This window comes from Myotis brandtii, unplaced genomic scaffold (genome assembly GCF_000412655.1).
Source record: "Myotis brandtii unplaced genomic scaffold, ASM41265v1 scaffold879, whole genome shotgun sequence".
In the NCBI taxonomy this organism is placed as follows: domain Eukaryota; kingdom Metazoa; phylum Chordata; class Mammalia; order Chiroptera; family Vespertilionidae; genus Myotis; species Myotis brandtii.
In genome coordinates this window covers 404,504-430,371 of record NW_005371595.1, presented here as the reverse complement: position 1 = coordinate 430,371, position 25,868 = coordinate 404,504, and the positions used below count along the sequence as shown (strand labels likewise).

At 45.8% G+C, this 25,868-nt stretch overlaps 1 protein-coding gene across 1 annotated transcript in view; it reads left to right on the top strand.

Annotated features, from left to right (window-relative positions):
* Nucleotides 1-25,868, top strand: part of MERTK (MER proto-oncogene, tyrosine kinase) — a 104,462-nt gene that overhangs the window by 22,719 nt on the left and 55,875 nt on the right. The window contains exons 2-4 of the mRNA XM_014532311.1: nucleotides 133-535; nucleotides 10,453-10,553; nucleotides 12,321-12,494. Of these exons, the coding sequence (XP_014387797.1) occupies nucleotides 133-535; nucleotides 10,453-10,553; nucleotides 12,321-12,494 (678 nt within the window). The remainder of the gene's footprint in view (nucleotides 1-132; nucleotides 536-10,452; nucleotides 10,554-12,320; nucleotides 12,495-25,868) is intronic.

Sequence of the window (25,868 nt, the reverse complement as noted above, 5' to 3'; positions counted from 1 at the left end):
CGGGCATGTACCCTTGACCTGAATCGAACCCGGGACCCTTCAGTCTGCAGGCCAACGCTCTATCCACTGAGCCAAACCAGCTAGGGCAACACAAGTATTTAAAAGGCTAAAAATCACTGTTCTGTTTTGCAGCTCTCGCTGAGGTGAGGGAAGAAACCACGCCCCGTCTGCCCTTCCCCATCGGCCTGGATGACCTTGTGCCATCCTCCTCTCCTCTCTCCCTTGGGGCCCAGCCCTCGGTGGTGGTGTCACCAACCGCACCCCGAAGACTCCGCAGAGGAAGTGCAGCCCTTCCCAGCGTGCCGTCGGCCAGGTCCAAGCGCCTGCCGCCTCTTGCGTTTAATCACACGGTTGGCCACATAAAGCCATCTGAACACAATGACGTGAAGTTCAATTGCTCCATCAGCATACCTAACACGTACCAGGACACCCATATTTCTTGGTGGAAAGATGGGAAGGAACTGCTTGGGGCACATCATGCGGTTACGCACTTTTACCCCGACGATGAAGTTACAGCAGTGATCGCATCCTTCAGGTAGGTGGTCTTCCTCTTTCTATGTAAATGTTATGCTAGTGCCTCCTCAATACAAAACAGTCTTGTTTTCTGCCTGTGCAGCTCCACAGGTGCATTCAGAGTGTAGATTAGTACCCGACAGTCTGCATGGTGGGTCTCTTTCCAATGGATCATAGCCCCACTGGAATGTAGTTAGCTCTCAGGTCTGGTGTAGGGGTGACAGCCCTCCCACTGCTCCCCCGCCCCCCAGGCAAAGCATCCCAGGGGGGCACCGGCCCTCAGGGCCAGGGACTGGGAGGCAGCTCTCAGCAAAACGGGAGCTGGTGCTCCTGTGGCCGGGAGGCCCCGCAGACCTAGTGACCTGTGATTTGTGGCAAAGGGAACGTTTTTGTGGTTGGTTTTCTGTGCAGTCGAGGGAATTGTGGTGGTTCCCATCGCTAAAGCTGGAGGACTTCGCTTTCTTAGTGGATTTTTGTGTGTGAAGATGTAAAGGTCCGTTTGTATCCCTGTGGGTTCCTTGGGCCCTGAGCAGCTGGTGTTTGATAACCCCCTGCCCACAGCTGCCCTGTGGGGCCCTCACTCCTGCTGCTTCTGGTGGCCCTGAAATGGAACTGTACATGGGAGAGCAGCAGAACATATAGAAAATAAGGACATAATCCCTTAAGTCAAACCATCAACTGGAAACGTTATTATTAGGCCCAGATCCCTGACACTCTGTGACGTGCTTCATAATCAGACTTCCTTCAGCTCAATATATACAAGACTCTGCACAAGGGTGACCCGTGGCATGCCACCTGCACCATTTGATCTGTGACAGGTACAAACAGGACACCTACCAGTGCGTCGTTGTGTTTAAGATTTTTTTTTCATTTTTATCATGGTAACATGCATACAAATAAAAGTGACCATTTTAGCCCTTTTTGGGTGTATACTTCATTGGCATTAAGTACATTCACACTGTGGTGCAGCCGTCACCACCATCATTTCTAAACAGAAACTCTTTGCCCATGAAACTCTAACTCCCCAGCCTTCTCTCCAGCCCCTGGTAACCTCTATTCTATGTTCTTTTTCTATTTCTCTATTCTAGGGGCCTTATATAAGTGGAAATGTACAACATTTGTCCTTCATGTATTTCTTTGAAGAGGCCCCAGAGCTCAGCTGCTACATATGAGCCATTTCTGAGCAGTCGGCCCTGTTGGGCAGGTCCCAGGGACAGAGTGGCACTGTGTGTCCCTTTAGGATGTTCACACTGTGGTGCAGCCGTCACCACCATCATTTCTAAACAGAAACTCTTTGCCCATGAAACTCTAACTCCCCAGCCTTCTCTCCAGCCCCTGGTAACCTCTATTCTATGTTCTTTTTCTATTTCTCTATTCTAGGGGCCTCATATAAGTGGAAACGTGCAACATTTGTCCTTTATGTATTTCTTTGAAGAGTTCCCAGAGCTTAGGTGCTACGTCTGAGCCATTTCTGAGCAGTCGTCTCTGTTGGGCAGGTCCCAGGGACAGAGGGGCACTGTGTGTCCCTTTAGGATGGTGTCCTGGGGCCAGCCCAGGCGAGGCTGCCCTGCTGTGACGGGCTCTGCAGCTGCTGGCCCTGTGGTCTGCCCAGGTGGTTCCTGTCTAGACGCCACGGTCAACCTGTATGGGTCCTGTGGTTCTACCTGGTTCAGATGTTTCTACTTGACCAAAATCACATGGGACATTTATACCTTTTTTAAAGCAGGGAATACATGTCGTAGAATATTTCAACTCTTTAAAATTTCTCTCTCCCATTCCAGCCCCCAAATGTCTGCCAGTGGGTGCCTGAGTCACCCATTTCTTGAGTATCTTTCCAGAGACATTCGGTGCTTGGGTTGTGTGTGTGCCAGGCTCCAGTGTGTATGTTAATCTAATAGAGTGTTACTCACAGCTGGGGTGAATCAGTACCCACGGCTCACATAATTGGGGCCACATAAATGCTGTTTTCAGCTGAATCATGTCATAGACGGTAATCACGTTTTTATCTTAGCATTTTTTGTTTTCCTGAAATTAATATTGTTTCCTTGCCTGTTTGTTTAATTTTCTAAGTGTTAATCACGCATTCTTCTTGAAACTCTACCGAAAGACAGGCATTTCTTTGGAAAGTGACAAGATTATCAGCTCTGACTTCTTGCTTGGCAATGCCTGTCCTAGAGCCATCCCCGCTCCTGCTCTGGTCTGGGGTCCAGTTGAGCCATTTTTGTGCTCCTCGTGGGGACCCTCACTCCTCTGACTCCCAGCCCCTGCTCCCAGGAGCCCAGGCCCCTGCTTGGCTTTCACTCCCTCACTTGGCATTAAGCCCATCCTCCACTAGCCTCCTGGGACCTGCATCTCTGAAAATGCCGTGTTTTCCCTACCCTGACCTTGAAGTAGTTTGGCCTGATGCAGAATTCAAAAGGAAAATAATTGAAAGTCATTGATGTACTCCTGCCTTTTCACTCCCAGATTTGTTCTTGGGGAGTCCAGTGCTAATCTGATTCGTGTATGAATGATCTGCTCTTCTTCCTTCTCAAGCTTTGGGGTCTCCACCTGATCTCAGAGTCATGATATTCCTGGTGAAGCCCCTGATTGGGTCTTTCCTCTCCCACTGTGCTGCCCACCATGGGGTCTGGTGAGGGAAGACCCGTATCTCCAGAACTGGGCATTTTCTTGAATCTGCACTTTTTCTGGAACTGTTCCTCAGTTGTCGGAATGCTTAGATTGCTGTTCTGAACTCAGAGCCTTTCCTGTTGAGCCTGCATGGAGACTGGGCCTGCTGTTTCTGCTGGGGACAGGGCGGGCCTCGGGATACCACTCCTTCCTGTCTCCAGCCCACCCTACCCTGCCTTCAGCATGGGGACCTTTCCTGGGTTGTCTAGAGTAGCACAGAATTATTTGTGAAAAATCTGTCCTGTGCTATAGATACAATGGACGTGGACTTGCTAATGATTAATGCCAGCACACAGTCCTTCTCCCCAGACCATTGCTAAGCTCTTCCTGACATGAATGTGTCGAGTTAAGAAACATTCAAACCTGCAGAGAATTTTTCTTATTTTAAATAATTTTTTATTTTTCAGTTACAATTTACAAACAATATTATATTAGTTTCAGGTCTAAAACCCAGTGATTAAACATTCTATAACTTACTAAGTGATTACCGTAGTAAATCTAGTACCCACCTGACAGCATACCGAGTTATTATTATTGACTATATTCTCTATGCTGTACTTTACATCCCCATGACTCTTCTGTAACTACCAATTTGTATTTAATTCCTTCACCTTTTCACCTAGCCCTCAACTCCCTTCTCATCTGACAACCATCAAAATGTTCTCTGTATCTATGAGTCTGTTCTTGTTCTGTTTGCTCATTTATTTTGTTTTTTAGATGCCACATATAAATGAAATATGGTATTTGCCTTTGTCTGACTTATTTCGTTCAGTATAGTACCCTCTATGTCCATCCATGTTGTTGCAAATGGCAAGATTTCAATTTTTAATGGCTGAATCATATTCCATTGTTTATATATACACCACTTCTTTATTCATTCATCTATTTTTTTTTTAATCCTCACCTGAGTATATTTTTCCATTTTTTAGGGAGGAGAGTAGAAGAGAAAGGGAAAGTCAGAGAGAAACATTGATGTGAGAGAAACGCATCGATTGGTTGCCTCCTGCATGAGTCCCAACCAGGGCCTAGGCCAGCGAGGAGCCCGCAACCAAGATATGTGCCCTTTACTGGAATCGACCGAGGACCCTTTGGTCCGCAGGCCAATGTTCTATCCACTGAGTCAACCCGGCTAGGGCTCATTCATCTATTAATGGATACTTAGGTCCCATTGTAAATAATGCTGCAGTGAGCATAGGGGTGCATATGGCCTTTTTTAAAAATATATATATTTTTATTGATTTGAGAGAAGAAGGGAGAAGAAGAGAGAGATAGAAACATCAACGATGAGAGAGAATCATTAATCAGCTGCCTTCTGCACACCCCCCACTGGGGATCGAGCCTGCAACCTGGGCATGTATCCTTGACCGGGATTGAAACTGTGACCTTTCAGTCCGCAGGCTGACTCTCTATCCACTGAGCAAAACCAGCTAGGACCATATGACTTTTTGATTTAGTGTTTTGGGTTTCTTCGGAAAAATACCCAAAGGTGAAATTGCAGGGTCCTTCTTTGTCTCTTGTTATATAGCCTTTGTTTAAAAGTCTATTTTGTCTGGTATGAGTACCAAACTTGTTGCTACCTCAACTTGTTGTTTGTTCGATTTCGTTTTCATAGAATATCTTTTTCCATACATTTACTTTTAGTCTGTGTGTGTCTTTTGATCTGAAGTGAGGCTCTTGTAGACAGCATATGTAAGGGTCTTGTTTTCTTATCCATTCAGTCACTGTATGTCTTTTGATTGGAGCATTTCATCCATTTTCATTTAAGGTAATTTTACATATTGTATTTATTGCCATTTTATTATTCACATTTTTTATCTTTTTCTTCTTCATTTCTGACTGGTTCTTTTTTATGGTTTCCACATGTGTTTGTTTGTTTTATGCTATTGAAGTTCTCACTAAGTTCCTTGAGCATCCTTATAACCATTATTTTGAATTCTGTATTTGTTAGTTTGTTTGCCTTGCCTCCATTGCATTTATTTCCTTTTCTGGATATTTCTCCTGTTCTTTTATTTGGGACCTGTTTCTTTGTCTCCTCATTTTGGCTGCTTCTGTGTGTTTGTTTCTATGTAGTAGCTAGAGCTACTAGTTCTCCTGGTCTTAGTAGAGTGGCTTTATGTAACAGGTGTTCTGTAGGACCTAGTGGCCAGCCTCCACAGTAACCTGAGCCAGGGGCTGGAGGTGTCCCTCTCCCCCACTGGTCTTAGTAGAGTGGCTTTATGTAACAGGTGTTCTATAGGACCTAGTGGCCAGCCAGGGGCTCCAGGTGTCCCCCTCCTCCTTACCCCTATGTGAGCTCTGTGCACCCTTCTGTTGTAGTTGAGCCTTGCTTACTGTTGGCACCTCACTGAGAAGGATTGACCTCCCCCCAGGCCTATTGGCTGGGAGGACCAGCTGGGATAGCGGAAGAAGAGCTACTGTATAGCGGCAAACCTCAACAGAGCCAACCTTAACTTCATTGGGGCTTTGGTGCCCACCAAGTCCACCCCTTGAGTGAGTCACTTGTGAAGGTGGTTGGGTTGTAATCCAGTGTGACCTGAAGCTGTCCACTGGGTGCACTGGCTCTGGGGCCTCCCAGGAGTTGCAGGCCAAGGTCAGCCACTGCCTGTGCCCTGCCCAGGCCACCTGACAAAAGCTACAAAGCTGTCCGAAGATGGCTGCTACTTGTGTTGGGCTTAGAGGTGTCCAGGAGAAGCCAAGCTGCAAACTGCTGCTGCCTGCCTCTAGTTTTGGGCCTGGGGCCACTTAGCAAGACATATAGGATCCCCAGAGGCCAGATGCTCCTTGTTTGAAAGATTTTACGAAAGTCCAAATCATGATCCAAGAGAGGCCGTTTGTATGGGAAACCACTGGAAGTGGCTTAGGTGGGCCCCACGTTGGGTGGGACAGCACCTCAGGGAATCACCAGGGTGGGGGAGAGCAGGGTTGACCAGGTTGATGGAGACTCAGATATGGCTCCCACCTGCTGGCTTTGAGGGGGAGAGTCCAGACAAGGAGCAGTTGCCTCTGCCAGCACTTCTGTCTGGGAGAAAGCTGCCTCTTCAGCTCTCACACGGATGCCAGACATTCAGTTCTTCCCTCTATGTCCCTGCTGCCCCAACACTGGAGCGCAGAGTGAGTGAGGCCTAATAAGTCCATTGGTGGGTCCTTTTAAAAGGAATATCTGGGACTCCAACAGCCCTCCATCTCACTCAGCCGCAATCCCCACTGGTTTTTACATCCAGAACTTATGGGGACTTCTCTTCCTGTTACTGGAATCTTGGGTTATAGTGCCTGGTGTGGGTCTGGGACCACTCGCTCCTCAGGGGGGGACCTCCACATCTGAGATATCCCTCATGATTTTTTATCATCACAAGTGGGTGGGGGACCAACCAGCCCTTTCCACGTCTCTGCCCCTTACCAGTCTCAATATGGCTTCTTCTGTATCTCCTTAGTTGTAGGACTTCTGTTCAGCTAGACTTCAGGTGGTTCTGAATGATGGTTGTTCTGCAGTTTAGTTGTAATTTTGATGTGGTTGTGGGAGGATGTGAGTACTGCATTTACCTAGGCTGCCATCTTGACTGGAACTCTGAGAATTTTTATAAGCATTTATTTGAGCCAAACTGACAACATATACTGGGGAGCAAGATCTCAAATGATCCCAAGAAGAACAGTTTTACATTTGAAATTAAAGAGGGAACAGAAGAAAGATTACATGAAGGCTTGGGGGGTGGGGATGGGGGTGGTGGTAAGGTGGGAGAAACAAGGCAGGGATTGGATTACAGGATAGTTAACAAGGTCATGTGTTCCCTTGAGGACGGTTACAGCTTATTTCAAAGGTGTGATAACCTAGATGCACAGAAACAATGGGCATGGCTTTCTTAAGACAAAGGTAAAGCTTTTACAAAAAAAGTTATATACATGGGGCATGACTACCCAACATGACCTGCCAGTTAGTAGGAATTTAGAATCAGAACATCCTGTAAGGTTACTTTCCATAGTGTTAGTTTTTGGGCAGGTGATGTGAGCTGTGAAAGACTTTTCAACTGAGAGAAGAGATAGATAGATAGTTTATTTCACTTTCCCCAAACGGAAAGGGCCAGTACATTGCTAATCAATGCAAGGGCAAGGAACAGAAGCTGCCCCCCACCTTTTAAAGCCTGGGACAGGAAGGGAGGGGGATTTTCGGGCTGCTGCAGTTGCTAGGTGAAATTGAGCATACATCAGAGGGGTTGACTTTATTAGTTCTTCAGGAGACAATCTGGGCAGCTGTCCTAGGGAGGTGTCTTATCAGTATTTTTCTAAAGCCTGTAAAACATTCTTAGAGCAAAAGTTATGAAGAGTTCAAAAAAGGCTTGTTTGAAGAGGAGGGGGGAAGGGAACTTTCTACTAATTATCTCTGGGTTGTATACCAGCAGGGAGGAAGGGTATGCAAGAATGTAGCCTTGAAAGTAGCTTATCTTGTCCCTCAGTTTGAACAGAGGGGCTGTTGGAATCAGAGGAGCTAACAGTCTTGGGGTTTAATTGCCAGGTGCTTCCCATAAATTGTGGAAGGCTACAGCAAAAAAGGCCTTTTCTCCCATCCTAACATATAGAAACCTCCCCCGCCCCCCTTTTATTTTTGGTCCACAAATGGCTGAAGACAGAGTTTGGATCATGTTTCTTCTGCCCCTTTTTCTAGTCCTGGCGTGAATTTTCCTCACTGGTCGGCTGAAGGTACTCCTGGACTTTTGCAGCCAGGGTGTGATGCTAACATGTTATTTGTGCCTGGTGGTTTCTGGGGCTCCCTGTGCCTCTGAACAGGTGTGCTCCACATCTGCCTTGAGCTGCTCCCTGGGGCCCTGCCCTGTATCCCTCTCTGCTTGTCACTTTCTCCCTGGTTGCCAACTCCCTGAGTCATCTGGCAAGCCTGCTGCTGAAGTGCTGCGGTCCCAGGCCCAGAGCCAGGTCTTCATAGGCACGGGTGTTTTCAGCCTGTCAGATCTTGTCATTCACTTGTAGAATCCCAGGCTTTGCCTGAAAACAGTGACACCTCTTTTAAAGTGAACTTGTGAACTGTCTGGCAAGGACTTCTCTGCAGTAGCTGTGACCTTAGCTTCCCTTGAAAATGCACTAGACTGACGAGAGGTCTCAGGAGCCGCTGAAACCACTATGCACATTCAACCACTCGTTATGACTCACAATGGGCAGCACGCCACTCCAGACACACACTTCTCTCCCTCTTTCTTCAGCCCCTTTCTGTCACCATGACAGATGATCAGGGGAGCATCAGCCCCTTATTTGGAGATATTTGTCCTGTGAGGTCTCTTTCTGTCTTTTCTTGTGACATTCAGCTCCTGCCCCCAAACATGGAGAGATCTAGTCTTTACTTAATCCTGGGTCCTCCCAGGCCCAATGTTCATTCATCAGATGTGTTCCAGATTTAATGTTCTCCTACACAGCAGTGAGGGGAAAGGGGAAGAGAGTACACCTAAGTCAGTGGGGTGCCACTCAGATTGCCACATCAGGAAATTCGGTGACAGTCACACTCCTGGGTCCCCCACTTCTGACTGACTCTTGACATGGAATTGAGTTGCTCTGTTTAGCATAAGCTAATAGGATTTGCAAAATGATTTTGTTGGAGAGAAGATATACATATATATAAAATCCTCACCTGAGGATATTTTTCTACTGCTTTTTAGAGAGAGTGGAAGAGAGAGGGAAACACAGAGAGAAATATCAATGTGAGAGAAACACATCGATTGGCTACCTCCTGCATGCGCCCCAACCAGGGCCTGGGTCTGGGCCGGGGAGGAGCCTGGAACCGAGGTACATGACCTTGACCGGAATCATACCCAGGACCCTTCGGTCCACAGGCCAAGGTTCTATCCACTGAACCAGACCGGCTTGGGTGAGAAGTTAAATTTAAAATGTCCAGTGTGTGTTCTGACCCAAGGAGACTGTGGCTCCTCGAGGCCTTGATGGTGCTGTTACCCCTTGGTGGCTGCTAATCATTGCCTAGGTCGGTGGGGGCCCCCTTTCCCTTGCCTGCCCCCCTTTCTCTTTTGAGCTTTAAGCCTCGGCCTTTGACAGGCTGAGGGATGGGTTTTATTTTGCTTTGGATAAATAATTTGTATTGGGGTGCAGGCTGCTAGGCAGGTGGACCCCTCCATGGTTTTCTCTTTTCCCCAGTCACGTCTTTGCTGTGTCTGAGGAGCGGAGAGATCAGTGTCTTTGGGCCAATAGAGCCCCCTCTGCGGGAGAGCATCTCCAAGTGTCCCTCCTCCCCTCACCCTTCCTACCCGGCCCAGGGCAGATGTCATGTATGCTGAGTAGTTCCTGTTTGTAAACACGCTGGGAAGGTGGAAAGCAGGACTCTCAGTCTCTTAGAGCCAAGGCCACCTCTTTAATGTCAGAGATTTTATAACATATTGTCCAAATGTAATACAAGAACAAAAGAAAGGTGATTTATAATAAAAGAATATGAATGTGAACTTGTTAAGCGGGGCCACACCAGGTCTGCAGAGACCTGTACCCTGTCTCCCCCGACTGCCCACCCCCCACATGGCAGTTGCAGATGCAGCCTGGATGTCAGTGATCCCTTTTCCAAATGGTGCAAAGTTCCAGACAGGCCAGGGCCATTGCTGCTCTCTCACCAGCCACCACCCACTCGCCCCCCATTTTCATGGTAATTACAGTCCTGGGAAATTAGGTGGGTGTTAAAACCAGACAAAATACATGTGTGTGTGTAAAATGGAATGGGTTCCGGTCTCAGAAGGTCATTTGGGATACGGAACAGTTGCTTCTGGCCCCTAAAGGCCATGAGGCCCCCTAGTTATGGTGACCACCCAAAACAACCTTACAAATTTGCACTCCAATATAGAGGCTTCTGTGGAAGTGAAGACAAGTAGCAGCACAGAGTAATTTGTTTTAAAGACTTGGCCAGTGTGGCTGTAGGTGCCGACTGTGCAGTCTTGGGTCCCAAGGTAGTTTGGAGGCAGAATTCCTCTTCCTCAGGCGACCTCAGACTTTGCTCACAGGCCTTCAAAGGACTGGATGAGGCCCACCCTCATTGTGGAGGGTCATCTGCTGTGGTCGGAGTCTGCTGATTTAAATTTAATCTCATCTGAAAAATACCTTCCCAGAAACAGCTAAAGTGGTGTTAGACCAAATATCTGGGCACCGCGACCTAGCCATGTCGATATGTGAGATTAACATCACAGCATCTGACAGAGAAGTTGAAGAATGTTCTGTTTCTGTAGTAGGAGCTCGAAGGGTAGTCACCGTGCATATCTTCCTGTGTTTTCTCTGAAGCATAATGAGGGTGCAGCGGTCAGACAGTGGGGCGTACACCTGTAAGACGAACATAAACAATGAAGAGATCGTGTCTGACCCCATCTACGTCGAGGTACAAGGTAAGTGCAGAGGCCACAGAGTGGCCAGTATTAACTGCTTTGCACATAACACTGCAGTTTGGCAGGCCCATTTATAACTCTGTGCAAACCTTGCAGACCCATAAGCACTGAAATTGTATGACTTCCTTGTCCTGAGGTTATTTACAATTTTAAAAGTTGATGACTTTTTTTAGGAAGCAAATGCATTCCATTACCCGGCTCTCGGTACTGGCACCAGGTACCACTCCCTGGCCAGGTGGCAATTTGCTTGTTACTCAGCATCTTTTCTTGTCTTGAGTCTGTGGGTGGTGAGACCAGGGGGATGGGGGAGGGGGTTGGGGAGGGGGTTTCCCAGAAGGGTCAGCAGCTCGGTCTGGGACTCCTTTCAGGGCCCTCGGGTTTGTCAGGTGTTGGTTCAGTGCAGTTCTGTGACATGACAAGGCATGAGATGGGTTCAGTGGGGGTGAGAAGTGAGACATGAGATGAGGAGAAGGCAGTCTCTACCCTGGAGGCACTTGAACTCCAGTGGGGCGTGTGAGCTGATGCACAGGTGAGCCAGGCCAGGTGAGCCCAGTCCCTGGATCTCCGGGTTCAGCAGTGGCAGGGCCTGGCAAGGAAGGCTTCAAGGAGGAAGCATCTTTATTGTCATCACCCCATTGGTCACTTCCCACCCCCCAGGTGCTGCCCTCTGAGATCCCTGCATCCTCGCCTAGCTCTCTGAGGTTCCCGTGAGCAGACCATCAGAACACCTTTCTTTCCTACTTTCTCCTGACCCTCCTCATCACAGGCTGTAGAGCAGGTGATTAGCTTTCTAGGGACTTTCAACTGGAAACATCTTACTCTAAAAGGCTCCTCTGCTACCCATTCTTTTGCAAACAGGAGCCTGGTGCCCACTGATGCTGCAGGCGGCCTGGGGGAGGCAGGCCCTCAGGAGTCTCTTTTATAGCTTTGCTCTCAGGTCCATCCCAGACTGGACAAGCTAGTATGTGTCAGCATGAATTGGGGGCAGGGCCTCCACATGGGTGGGGGTGGGGGTGGGGGTCCTACATTTGCTGTTTATCTGGGAAAAATATTTAGAGGACATTTTACTTGTCAGAATCTCAGAAAAAATGCTCAGAGCAGGGACCCATTAGGTCCTAATGGAGTTTTACAAAACTGAAGCAGGAAAAAAATGTTTTGCATTTACCACTCCCACATCATTCCTGTAGGAACCAGTTCTGTGAGTTGGCAGCCCCAAAAGAACACAGTGTGAATGTGTGAGGACAGTTAGCTTCAGCTGATAAATTTTTGGCACACGCCCCAAATAAGTGAGCTATTTGGGTTCCTCTGAGACGTTCCTGAAGTGCCCTTCCTTATGGCCTTGATCCTGGAACGACAGTTGGAGATCTTGGCTGTGACTGTAACTGTGTCTACAGTGTTTTTCTGAGGCTGCGTTTAGCCCTAGACTCATGCACAGATTTTAAAGTTCCCGTCAGCCATCTCAAAGCCTCACACACAGGCGATGGTCCTGGAAAGCAGGCAGACCTGTTGCGAGGCGTGGCTTTTACTGTTTATTTGGGTGAGGAAGACGGAAAACCTGCCGGCCTGCCCCAGTGAGCTGGAGCCGGACTGGAGGAGATCAGCCTGTCCTCTTTCTCACCCAGCTTTCAGGGGAGACCTGGCCTTTCCGACCTGAGATGGCGTAGAAAGCAATCTCCTGTGACCAAGGTCTAGTAGTTGCCATTCCCCTCAGGCTGTGCCTTTGCTTGTGGGTTTGAAACATTCCTTCCCTTAACTCTTCCTCGGCAGGACTTCCTTACTTCACCAGGGAGCCCGAGAGCATGAACGTCACCAGAAACACCGCCTTCAACCTCACCTGTCAGGCTGTGGGCCCGCCGGAGCCCGTCGGCATTGTCTGGTTTCAAAACAGCCGCCGTGTGAGTGAGCAGCCAGAAAGATCCCCGTCTGTGCTGACTGTCCCTGGTGAGTCTGCGCCGATTTCTTTGTTTCCTCTCTAGTAGTGGGAGGGAGCACACGTTTGCTGAGCACTGCTGTGCACCAGGAGGAGGAAGACTGGCGTGGCAGCCAGGGGGCGGGGGCGGGGGGGGGCGGCAGTAGATGGGGAGGCAGGCAGGAGTCTCGGGGGGAGAGTTCCCAGGTCAGGGGTGGGAAGTGGCTGAGTGCACTGCGAGGGTGTCCGTGGTTCAGGTGGGGAAGCTGGCGAATGCTCCCACGGCAGCTGTGGCCTCGCTGGACAGCAGGTCTGGCACTTGAGGAACCGCTGATGTGAAGACTCAGTGAGGTTTGACAGCCCCCGGCTTTAGCACCATCTGTGTGATGGTGACCTCAGGCTTTGCTTCTCCCTGGGTCATGGGGGTTGTTGTGGGCAGAGTGAGTCATCGTGGGATTGTGGCTGATTGGCGGTCAGGGGCGTCACCTTGATTTCCATCTGAATGGAAGTGCCTGGTTTTGTTCCAGTCGCTCTGACCGTGTTCTAGACTAGAGTCAGCGCCTTTGGTGTTCCTTTGCCGCAAAAGCCAGCGGGCTCCTCTCTGCTCCTCCCATTGCGTCTTTCAGCAACATGTGGCCAGGGGGCCCTGCTTGGGGGGAGGGGAGGAGAACCTTTCCTCTATCCTCAATAATAATCTGGTCTAATAACCAAATAGTCATGAGGCCCGTTAGCAAAAGAAAATGACCAAGTTTAATACATATGGGAATTGGCATGCATGAGAGTCAGAGACCCCGCAAGCAGGAGGTTCCGAGACAGAAAGGGAACACAAGTATATAGACATCCCGAGCAGGGACGAGGTGAGGTGCCTCGGGGTTTCAAAGGGCCATTGCAGGGAGAATGCATGTTCAGGAAAGAGAGTTTGTCCTGGCATATAGATAGGTCAGAAGAGGTGGTCTCTGATCGGCTCTTCTTATGGGCAAGGCCCCTAATTCAGGTTTTCTAGGTAGTGAAGGGAGGGGCGGAACACAAGTATATAGACATCCCGAGCAGGGACGAGGTGAGGTGCCTCGGGGTTTCAAAGGGCCATTGCAGGGAGAATGCATGTTCAGGAAAGAGAGTTTGTCCTGGCATATAGATAGGTCAGAAGAGGTGGTCTCTGATCGGCTCTTCTTATGGGCAAGGCCCCTAATTCAGGTTTTCTAGGTAGTAAAGGGAGGGACAGAAGAAGCTTCTTTTGATCCCACTGCTAAAGTTGCCTTTAGCTGAGAACAATCCGCATACCCAAAAGCACACCTCGGGGTGACTCGTTCTGAACCCCCCCAGCCGGCCCCTAATCCTTCCTTTCTTCGTGCATTCGGGACTTCTGTGTGCAGAGGACATTCCGGGCCCTGAGAATGCGGTGGGTGCTTCATCGCACCTCACTGCTCCTTCTGTGCCTGTGGCAGGAGTTCTGAAAGTGTGGCGCCCTGGCGCTCAGTCCCGGGCCCACTTCTGTTCCCTCTGAGAGATGTTCCCATGGGCCCCTGGCTTTAGCACCATCCGTGTGATGGGGACCTCAGACTTTGCTTCTCCAGCCCAGGCCTCTCTCCTGAGCTCCAAGCTCATGTAGCCAACTGTCTCCTTGGCACGTCCACTTGCTGGCTAGGTACGCATCTTAAAATGAAATTCTTGATCTTTCCCCAGATTTGTTCCGCCCCGAATTTCTCATCTTAGTAAGTGATACCACCATTTGCCATTCCTTCCTTTTTCTCTTTTTTCACGTGAATGCATCAGCAAGTTCCATCAGTGTTGCTTCAAAGGTACATCCAAAATGGTATTTTCACTGTCCCTGCTGCAGTGTCCCGGTCCTGTCACCACCAGCCCTTGCCAGCTCCACTGCAGGAGCTTCCAAGCTGGTCTCATTGCTTCACTGGTCCTCACTCTAACCCTTCTCCTCATGGCAGACCCTGTCACTTGCCTGCTGGAAATCCTTCCGTGACTTCCTGTTGTCTTAGACGGTTTTGCCCAGAGCCCTTCTTGTCTCCACCCAACACTGCAACCCACCCCATCCCACTCTCTTTGCTTGCTAAGCACCGGTCACACTGGTTGCCTTTCATTTCCTCAGACACATTTCCTCCTTCTTGCCTGAGGACCTTTGCCCTCTCTCTTTTGTCTGCCAGGGTTCTTCCATCTGCCCTTTGGTCCATGACACAACTCAGATATCATTTCTTCAGCGAAGCCTTCCCTGGTCACTCTGCACTAGTAGGTTTTTGCCACCTTTTTATTGACTCCCAATCACAAATTATTGTGGACTTTCTTGCATAATAAGAAAGTACTTGTCAGTCTATAATGACCCTGTTTATTGATGATGTCTTCTTAGAGAACCTGTGCTCGGTAAGGACCAGGTCTTGGTCTCTCCCAAGGCAGTGCCTGACCCCTGGTAGTAGTCACTAATATTCATGGCAAGAATGGATCAGCAAGTGAATGCCATCCCCTGGGGGTTGTCTCTGAATCACTTTTCTGACTCCTGACTCCACCAGGAGTATTATGGTTCTCTGTCTTCTACGGCTGGGCAGTAGTGCATTATTTTTTACTGCTGACAGTGCTCTGTTGTATGAAGGTGCTACACTGTGTTATTACCCATTTGTTTGTTGAACGTTTGGGATGTTTATACCTGTTGGCTATTGTGAATAAAGCAGCTATGAATATTTATGTGCAAGTCTCTTGGGGAACATATATTTTTATTTCCCTTGGATAAATAGCTGAGAGAGCAATGGCTGAGTTATTTGTAGGCATGTGTTTAAGTTTTAAAGAAACCAAGACTGCCCTAGTTGGTTTGGCTCAGTGGATAGAGCGTTTGCCTGAGGACTGAAGGGTACCAGGTTCGATTCCAGTCAAGGGCACATGCCCAGGTTTCGGGCTTAACCCCCAGTAGGGGATGTGCAGGAGGCGGCTGAGCAATGATTTTCTCTCATCATTAATGTTTCTCTCTCTCTCTCCCTCTCTTAAAATAAAAATATTTAATAAAGAAACCAGGACTCTGTTTTCCAAAGGGTTGTACCGTGGTGCATTCTCCACTTTTCGGTTGCTCCATCCACATCCTCCCATCACTTGATAGGGTTCGTCTTTTTAATTTTAGACATTCTAATGGATGTGAAATGGTAGATTATTGTGTTTTCATGTGCACTTCATTCCTCTGATGACTAATTTTGGATTAGATTTAGAGAAGACTTTTGTTTTTATCCTTTTTGGTGAAGACCAACTTTGGGTCTTTTGCCTATTTCCATATAAATCTTAGAATCAGCTTGACATTTTTTACAAAAATTCTGCTGTGATTTTTGTTTGCAATTGTATTGAATTTATAGATCAATTTAGGGTAAGATGACATTTTACTAATATTGAGATTTCCAATTCATGAACATAGTCTGTCCATTTTTTTTAGGTCTTTAATTTCTCTCAGTGTTTTGTTTTTTATAGTTTTTGGGGTAGGGATCTTAACGTCATTTGTAAAATTTATTTTTAAATATTTTCTGGCTTTGATGCTGGCAAAGAGCCTATTTGATTTCATTTCCCATTTGTTCTCTATTAATATATAGAAAATAAATGGACTTTTGTGTGTTGATCTTATATTTACAACCTTGCTGCATTCACTTATTAGTTCTGAGTTTTTGTTATTGTAGAATCCTTGGATTTTCTAGAGATGTCACCTGCCAATAGACACAGTTTTACTTCTATTTTCCCGGTCCTTAGCCCTTTATCTCTATGGCTTATTTCCTGTTTCCCTGGCCAGGACCTCCCCAGCATGTGCTGCATGGAAGTGGTGACAGTGGACATCTCTGCTCCCCAGGACTGAGTGGTGTTAACTGCGGGTAGATGCCCTTCATTTGGGCCAAAGACGTTTCCTCCTATTACCAGTTGTCTGAAAAAAAAATTTATTGATTGATTGATTTCAGGTGAGGGGCTGGTGGGGGGAGAGATCACTTTGTTGTTCCACTTATTTATGCATTCATTAGTTGATTCTTGTATTTTTGTATGTACCCTGACTGGGGATCGAACCCGCAACCTTGGCATATCTGGATGATGCTCTAACCAACTGAGTTACCTGACCAGGGCATAAAAATTTTACTTTTATCATGAAGGGTGTCAGATTTTGTCAAGTTTGTTTTCTGCATCTACTGAGATGCTTGTGTGGTTTTTCTTTGTTACTCTCTCAGTAGAGTAAATTACGTTGATTTGCTTTTCAAATGTCAGTTTTGCATTCCCGGGGTAAACTTGGTCATGATGTATTTTGGTGGATTTGACATTGCGTGAATGATTTTCAAATTTCTGTTTTTTTCTGTTTCACCCCCAATCTGGGGTAACACTGACTGGATAGATTGCTCTTCTGACTCTGACTACTCTTAGAGTGAGTGCACACTCCACAGGCACAGGGTCAAGTCCTCCACAAGACTACCCTCACTTTACATGCCAACAACAAGTCTGGGGTGACAGTGGTGTCCCCAGGCCCCCTCCACTTCCTGCTGACTGGCTATAAACGTGGAAGTCCCCATGACCACCCCCAGTTGGGTAATTTGCTAGAACAGCCCAGTATTACTGTATGAAAACATTCAAACTTGTAAAGAATTTTTGTGAGTTTATTTGAGCCAATCTGTCGGCAATTGCCGGGAAGCAAAATCTCAAGATATTGGGATAATGCTCCGGAGAATGGTGGTTTTTCATCTATTTTTATAAATTACCATCAAAGGTGGATATGTAAGTGGGTTACATTAAATCCATTGGTGCTAGGTTAGGGAGGTGAGAGAAAGCAAAGTGGGGAAAACTCTGGGATTGGATAAAAAGTAAATTGATAGACACATGCTTCTTTTACATAGTTAACAGTCAACAATTAACATGATAACAATAACAATGAGGGAATTTGTGGTCTCCGCCCTGGCGCCATTTGCTGTGCTCTGCGGGATCTGGAAAAAGGGAAGTTACAAGTTACCCTGACATTCCACAGGTATGTTGTTATTTTAGATGCAAAAAGACAATAGGCTCAATAAAGATTGAAGTTGATCTTGTCAGGGAAGATACTGGCCTAGGACATGACTACCCACTATTAACTGCTTTTTAATTAAAGGTTTTAATTTCAGACCATCCTTTGCGGTTACTTTAGGTTTTTAGTTTACAAGTCCGCCACGCAGGCCTTCCCTGAGTTAGTCAGGTTAGCATGTGGCCCCTTTTCTGTCCACACCAGAGAACTCAGAAAGTGCTAAACTAACCATTACACTTTTACTACCAAGGATGCACACAGGGTGAGGTCTGGGAGGGTCCTCCTGGAACTAAGGTGTGTCTCCTTCCAGCACATCTGTGTGTTCACCTAACAGGAAACTGTCCTGAGCTTCAGGGTCCAGAGATTTTGTTGGGGTTTCGTCACATGGGCACAAGAGCTGAAACCATTGGCCATGTGACTGAACAGTTTCAGACCTCCCTCTGCTCCTTAGAGGATGGAGGTTGGGCTGAGATTCCCAACCCTCTGGCCAAGTGGTCAGTCATTCTGGTGACCAACCCCATCCTAAAGCTATCTAGGGACCCACCATGTGTCACCACTCCTGTCAGGGAATTCTAAGCAACAAAAGCCAGTCAGTCGAATTCTTTATTGTAAAAAAAAAAAATGCCTATGTGGGAAATTGGTTTATGAGTTGTTTTTGTAATGCCAGTTTAGGTATGTGGGTTTGTTTACCTCACAAAACTAGTTAGGACTGCTCCCCCCTCCTCTCTTTTCTGAAAGCATTCAGTCACATTGGTATTACTTTGGGAAGACATTCCTAAGGTTCAGTGGAGGCTGTAACCGCCTGTGTTTTGGACACTGTTTCTGTAATGCAAGCCATAGGTTAGTATATTGGTTAATGTTGAGTTTGAGGCTCATTGAAATCCCCAGGTCTTTTTTGTCATTAAATTGCCACAAAGCCAAAGCTCTCCAGCTCCTTGCCTATTTGTTTTTGAAATCGCATTCTTTACCTTATAAAAGTTTAACCCACTGTCCCAGCCTACCGAGCCCATTTCCACCCTCGATTCATTGGATAAGCAGATTTTCTCTCTGCTTGGTGCCAACTGCGGTTTTGTTGTTGATGGAAATCTAGATTCTGATCTAACCGAGAGCAAAGCCAGAGGCCTGTTAATAAAGGCAGCCTCTGAGTTGACCTCAGTTCATTCAGTCAGTTCTCTTGGCTACTGTTCAACCCATGATAAGTCTGCTGACTTTTATTTTTTCCATTTATTTCTTCATCTTGTGTTCTGAGACATTCCTTGATACATCAGTCTAGTAACTGTCACAGAAAGACTGGAAATCAGTTTGGAATTCGTTTTGAAATCAGGCCTGACTTATTGAAGGTGAGCTGAACTCCTGGATAAGATAGTTTTCTGCATCCCTACAGGCACCAACTTGATACCCCCTCTTTTTTAAAAAAAATCTTTATTGTTGAAAGTATTACATATGTCCCCCTTTTTCCACCATTGACCCCTTCTAGCCTGTCCCCGTACCCCGCACCAGGCCTTCACCACCCTATTGTCTGTGTCCATGGGTTATGCATATATGCATACTAGGTCTTTGGTTGATCTCTTCCCACCCACCCTCCCATCCCCACCTTCCCTTTGAGATTTGACAGTCTGTTCCATGCTTCTGTGTCTCTGGATCTATTTTGTTCATTGGATTCCACATATAAGTGAGATCACATGATACTCGTCTTTCTCTGACTGGCTTCTTTTACTTAGCATAATATTCTCCATGTCCCTCCATGCTGTCTCAAAGGGGAAGAGATTTTAAGTTTTATTGTGGATTTCTATCTCTCAGTGATTTGGTACTTACCAGAATCAATCTCATTTTCCTTTTGAAAATAGGACAGACTCTGTCCATCTCTGTTTATGTAGAACTTTTCTTCTGTGTGTTTTCACAGAATGAGATGTGTGTTTCTGTAATAACATCTGCATATTATCTTAACACCGAAGGCTGCGTGTAATTTGTCTCAACTCAGAGGTATGATTTATTTCCAAGTGGCCAGATACATCCTCACTACTGCCACCTATTTGGGGTTTCAAGTTCTTTGCAATCTTTATTGTACTTTCTCTAATTTGATTTTTCCCCCCTTTGGTAGAGAAGATAGATGCAAAATAGGAACTGAGAAGTTTATATCCCAGTAATGTGCTTTTCAAAACATACCTTTATGTGTAACTGTGATTGCACGAAGTTGCACCTGTGATAAATTTACATAGAACCATGCATGTGCACACACAAGTCCAGGTATAATTGGTGAAATCTGGATAAGCTCTATGGCTGGTACCAGTGTCAGTTTCCTGGTTTTGGCCGTAGACTCCAGTTATGTGAAATGTTCATACTGGAGACATAGGCTGAAGGAAACAGAATTTTCCCTGTATACTTTGTTTTTTAAATGTTTTTTATTGATTTTTAGAGAGAGAGAGGAAGGGAAAGGGATAGAGCGATAGAAACATCAATGAAAAAGAAATTGCATGCCCGCTACTGGAGATCAAGCCTGCAACCCAGGCTGCTGCCCTGACTAGGAATCGAAATGGTGACCTCTTGATTCCTGGATAGATAGATGCTCAACCACTGAGGCATACCAGCCAGGCTCCCTATATATTCTCTACATCTTTCTGTGATCTATAATTAATTCAAAGTAAGACGATTTTTAAAGCTTTAGTTTGCATAACTATTAAATTATTTTGTGTTAAAATGTAGAAAATTCAGAGAATTACTTTTACAGCTTATTACACATTTACAATTACAATGAAAACATTGATGTGTTTTCCTTCCTAATTTTTTTCTATAAGTATGTGTGTGTGTGTACATAAGTGATTTTCCTTCAAGTGAGGATGATAATGCAGATTAATTCCAGCCCTTTTACTACACAGTTAATATGTGAACACATATTCACTGTAAAACATTCAAACCATAGACATAAAGCAAAATGTGAAAAATCTCCCTTTTTTCTCTATACTTTCACTGGCCTATACAACCGAATCTACTGTCAACCTTTGGTTTACCTGCTCTCAGCCTCTTCCCAGTTCTTAAAATATCCTCATATATGTGCGTATACACGAATGTGCATACACACCTTCATGGCCAAGCCATGTAGCTCTTTCTGAATGTCGGTACTCAAGGGCCTGTCTCATTGTTTGTGACAGTTGCCACAGTGAGTGGATGGACCGTAATTCACTTAGCCATCCCCTTGTTGATGAACATGTAGGTTGTTTTAACTTTTTTCTTTTGCTTATGTAGACATCTCTATACCCGTATGTGTTTCTTCTCTAAAAAGCTTGCTGGACACCCTGACCTTGTCTTTGCAATCATAGTGCCTCTTCATAACTCTTGTACCTCCCACCACATAGTGCAGAACATCTGCGTGTCTGCCCCTAAGTTATGAACCGGTGTGATTATCACATATTAATTATTAATTAGCTTAGCCCCATCACCCCACACTGTGTGACTGAATGAATGAATTACTGAACAAACAATGAATGGCAAACACTCCCATGTCTTAGGTCCCTTCACTGGAACAAAGAGACACAGTGATAGTAAAGTAACTTGCATTAGTATAATTATTTTTGCACTTAGTCTTATCTCTTTTCTCATATATCTCTAGCCAGTTCTGTGAAATTAAAAGATATTTTTGTTTTTCTTTAAAATATATATTTATTGATATCAGAGAGGAAGGGAGAGGAAGAGAGCGATAGAAACAGCAATGATGAGAGAGAATCATTGATCATTTGCCTCCTGCACGCTTTCTACCCCGGAACAAGCCCACAACCCAGGCATGTGCCCTGACCTGGAATCCACTCGTGACCCACTGAGCCACACCGGCCGGGCAGTACAGGGTTTTTACATCCATTTTGTAGATGCAGAGGGAGAAAGGGCCCAGGGTGCAGGCTTCTGATGCAGGACTTGTGCTGGGCCATTAGTGAGACCCAGTCAGCCACCCGGGCTGTGCCCAAGCACCTGAATTTTGTAATGTTGGACAAGAATGACATAAAACATTATCCTTACTTACTCCTGTTTTTTATTTTGAGCACCTTTGGTGTGATGCCTGAGTCCTCCCAGTAGTTCAGGCCTTTCTGACCTGAGATGCCTTTGCAGGTTACATGCTGATGTAAAGCCGGGTGTTTGCAGGGAGATGCAGTTCTGTCTTCTTTTTTTTTTTTAATTATTTATTGTTGAAAGTATTACATATGTCTCCTTTTTTCCCACAGTTCTGTCTTGAAATTAACCCCCAAGTAAACCTTTCTGATCTGAGAGAATTCTGTGACCTCTGGAAGGGCTTGAAGAGCCCTGATTGTGGAGGCTGCTCTGAGCAAGCACGTTTATGAACAGGAAGCTCACACACTTTGTCCCTTTGATACCAATCTTTTCCCTAGTGATGTAAGAGCTGTCTTTAAGAGACAAGGGCAAAGAAGGCCTTTGTCTACAGCACCTTATTCTGCGCCAACAAGCCAATCTCAAAGGATTCTACGCTGTAGTATTCCATTTATGTATCAGCCTCAGAATGACCCGGTTGTAGTGATGGCCGACAGACACGCGCTCTTGCCGGGGTTAGTTGGGGGAGCGTGTTTCTAAAAGGAGTAGCAGGAATGAGCTTCTTTTTGGTAATGGAAGGGTTCTGTCTCTGTACACAACCTGTGATAAAATTGCATAGAGCCATACACTCCTCCCTCCCCAAACAAAACAAAAACGGGCAGCATCTGAATCAGGTCTGTGTTTTAGTTAATGGTATTGCACCAAGTCAGTTTCCTGGTTTGGGTCAGAATCCCTTGGTTATGTAAGATCTTATCAGCAGGGGAAGCTGAGTGAAGGGTGGACCGGAACTCTGTACTATTTCTGTAATTTCGTATGAATTGAAAATTATTTCAAAACAAAGGGTTCATGTGGGGGTTTTTTGGTCTTTTTTTAAAGGACCACTTTGTCAGGGGCAGAATTCAATCCTCCACACCCCCAAATAGCAGAACTGTAAAAAGCATGTGATGCATGGTGTTTAACCGTGGGATATATTGATTATAGACTAGAGGTTCAGTTCCCCAGCTGTGACATAGAGACTAATGCCACTTCACTGCCATGTGTCCCTGCGCAAGCTACTCCACTGCTTTATATAAAGTAGGGGTAATATGTGTCTACTTCGTGGACCATTTATGAGGATCCAGTAAAATGATGAACGAAAAGTCCTTGGTACAGAAGCAGCCTACAGGAAGGACTCAAATGTGACCCATTATACATTTTACATGCAGTAGTTCCTAGCTCACCGTCAATTGTGAGCTACCTTCCTAAGAAGAGTGGTGGACTTATGCTGATCCTTCTGTTTTGTTTTGTTTTTTAATATATTTTATTGATTTTTTACAGAGAGGAAGGGAGAGGGATAGAGAGTTAGAAACATCGATGAGAGAGAAACATCGATCAGCTGCCTCCTGCCCCCCAGTGGGGGTGTGCCCGCAACCAAGGTACATGCCCTTGACCGGAATCGAACCTGGGACCCTTCAGTCCGCAGGCCGACGCTCTATCCACTGAGCCAAACCGGTTCGGCGATCCTTCTGTTTTTAAATACTCGTTTTATATTTAAATCTACATTTAGAAAACAGCTAAGCTAGTTTATGTTTCAGTTAGGTGGGTATACAATGAATTAATATTCATTGTAATAACAACAGTAATGTTACTGAACTCAAGGGGTTTGCCCAAACTTGGGGTACTGTTATAGGCACCTCTCACCAACACTAGAGAGGTGTTACCAGCTAGGACAGCCCCGAGTCAGTGGGAGAGGGCTGTTCCTGTTGTATCTTAAATCAGCGAATGAGATACAAGACGCCTTAATAAACAAATTAATTAGGAGTTGTTTATTACGTGCGGCCCAGAGGGAGGTGTTTCTTCCAAATCTCTGAGCCCCACATACAGGAAGTTTCCCGTATTTATACCTTTTGAGCTTCTTTGTCTGCAGGTATTACAAAGAACTCTGTGTGAGTTATTGTTACAGACAGTTGTAACCTTGAATACATAATGAGTTGGAACTTGGCATAAGAATAAGGAATTATTATCAGTAATAGTCTATATTAGTCTATTATATTGGATGGCTAGCTTGCAAGGTCAGACAGTTAAGTTTATCTTTTTCTATTTGAACTGAAAACAAAGTAATTTTATAGAATAAGAGACTGTCTAAAGCAGCCGTGGGCAAACTACGGCCCGCGGGCTGGATCCGGCCCGTTTGAAATGAATAAAACTAAAAAAAAAAAAAGACCGTACCCGTTTATGTAATGATGTTTACTTTGAATTTATATTAGTTCACACAAACACTCCATCCATGCTTTTGTTCCGGCCCTCCGGTCCAGTTTAAGAACCCATTGTGGCCCTCGAGTCAAAAAGTTTGCCCACCCCTGGTCTAAAGTGACAGAGTTTACAGTGACCGAGTTTACAGGACTAGGGATAATCTAACAATAGCAGAGAATTCAAACAGCAGTTTTATTCAAGATGGAGGTTACTATGCTTCATTCCCAACCTCGATCTTTGCCTTCTCACATAAATGAATTTATACGAGAGTCCTTGACTACGTAGTGAAAAGCAAATTTATAAAGCAATTAAAGCATGCACCTTTATTGAAAAAGCAAGCAAGCAAACCTGGCTGATGAAGCACAGATTCTCTCAGCTCATCTGAAGAGCAGGTTGGTGGGGTCCCAGGCATTATATACCCTCCTGTCTATAGGTCTCAGAATTCCTCTGCTGACTATTTTGGTGCAGATTAATTCTCAAGATCCCTTTACTTTGTGTGGCCTTCCCAGAATTCCTGAGAAGCACCTGGCAACTTTCTCTTGCCAAGCCTTGAGACTGCTGGCTTCTCGCAGCGGTTCTCTACCTGTGGGTCGCGACCCCTTTGGCAGTCGAACAACCCTTTCACAGGGGTCGCTAAGACCATCCTGCATATCAGATATTTACATTACGATTCATAACAGTAGCAACATTACAGTTATGAAGTAGCAACGAAAATAATTTTATGGTTGGGTCACAACATGAGTTCGTTTTTAAAGGGCCAGAAGGTTGAGAACCACTGGCTTAGGGAGTAAAACTGCCCTTTTTTCCTTTCCCCCTTTCCCCTCCTTTTCCGAATTCTCTCATTAGGAAGGTTTTTAACCATTGCTCTCAGGTCCCTGGCTAGGGAAGATAATGGCTGGTTACTTACAAGCTGGCTGCAAATTGCCCTGCACTGTTTGGCTTCCTTTTAACTTTCCTGTCTCAGTTTGCCTATTCCCCCTGCCCTGGAATCCTGTAACAGCACTACTCTAGGTAGTTGTATTTACTTGCAGCAAGTAAAGACAAGGACTTCATTTCCAAAGCTCCTCTCCCCAAAGGAGGCTGAGCCACTGCCTTAGATGCAATATTCGGTCAATTGCGTGTTGACTTCTTCTTTGTAGTTTGGCTACATTTATCAAGTTGTTCCCCCCCCTCCCCCAAGCTCATCCTGTTTACAGCTGGTCTGCAAAATTACTGTGCTACATTTTAACATTTAGCCAGAATAACGTTTAGTAATAACATTTATAACTGCCCCGACCTTGAGGTCCTTGTCCTATCTAACAGTAACATAACTAGAATTTATATAAACCAGTTCATTCTTCTCACAGTGCTTTCTGTAAAGATTTACTTTGACCCTTATAGCAAGGCGTGATAGTCATTTTTAATACCATTTCACAGATCAGAAAAAAATTGGAATGAGTTAGGGACCTACATGCTTAATTAAGTTCTAGTCTTTATATGGCGGCTGGCACGATCCTGATAAAACACGTGAGGTCATGTCTTCTGCTCAGAGCTCCAGTTTCCCACCCACTGAGAGGACAAAGCAAAAGCCTGTCCCACCTGTTTTTCTGCTAGACCCTTCCCTCACCTCCAGTAAAAACTTGGCCCTTTCCCTCACCTCAGCTTTCCTCAGAGGGCATTTCTCAAGGAGCCAGGCTGATCCACGTACTGAAAATCACAACCCACTTCTCCACTCACCTCTGGCCCTCTGATCCTCTTCTATTCTTGCAGAATCCTAATCACCTTCTGAGAGCTCACTTACTTAGAAGGTTATTATTTCTCGCCCTTTCCCTCCATGGGAACGTGAGATCCGTAAGGACAAGGGCCTTTGTTTTATTTGTGGACGCACCCACCGTGCCTGGGACAATGTCTGGTACACAGTAAGTGAATGAGTTCAGGGCAGACAGTGAGTTCAGAGTGAGTGAGCGTAAGCTCCTTTATTGATGCAGCATATATTGTATTTTTTTTCTTCCTCTTTGGGTACAAAGATAGACACCAGGGAAGAGATGAGAGGATAGGATTGCTTCATCCAGAAATTGACCTAACTATGCTTAGAAGTTGCTTCCTCAGCAGTTCTGTCCTTCCCTCCAGGGAACATCCTGTTACTGAA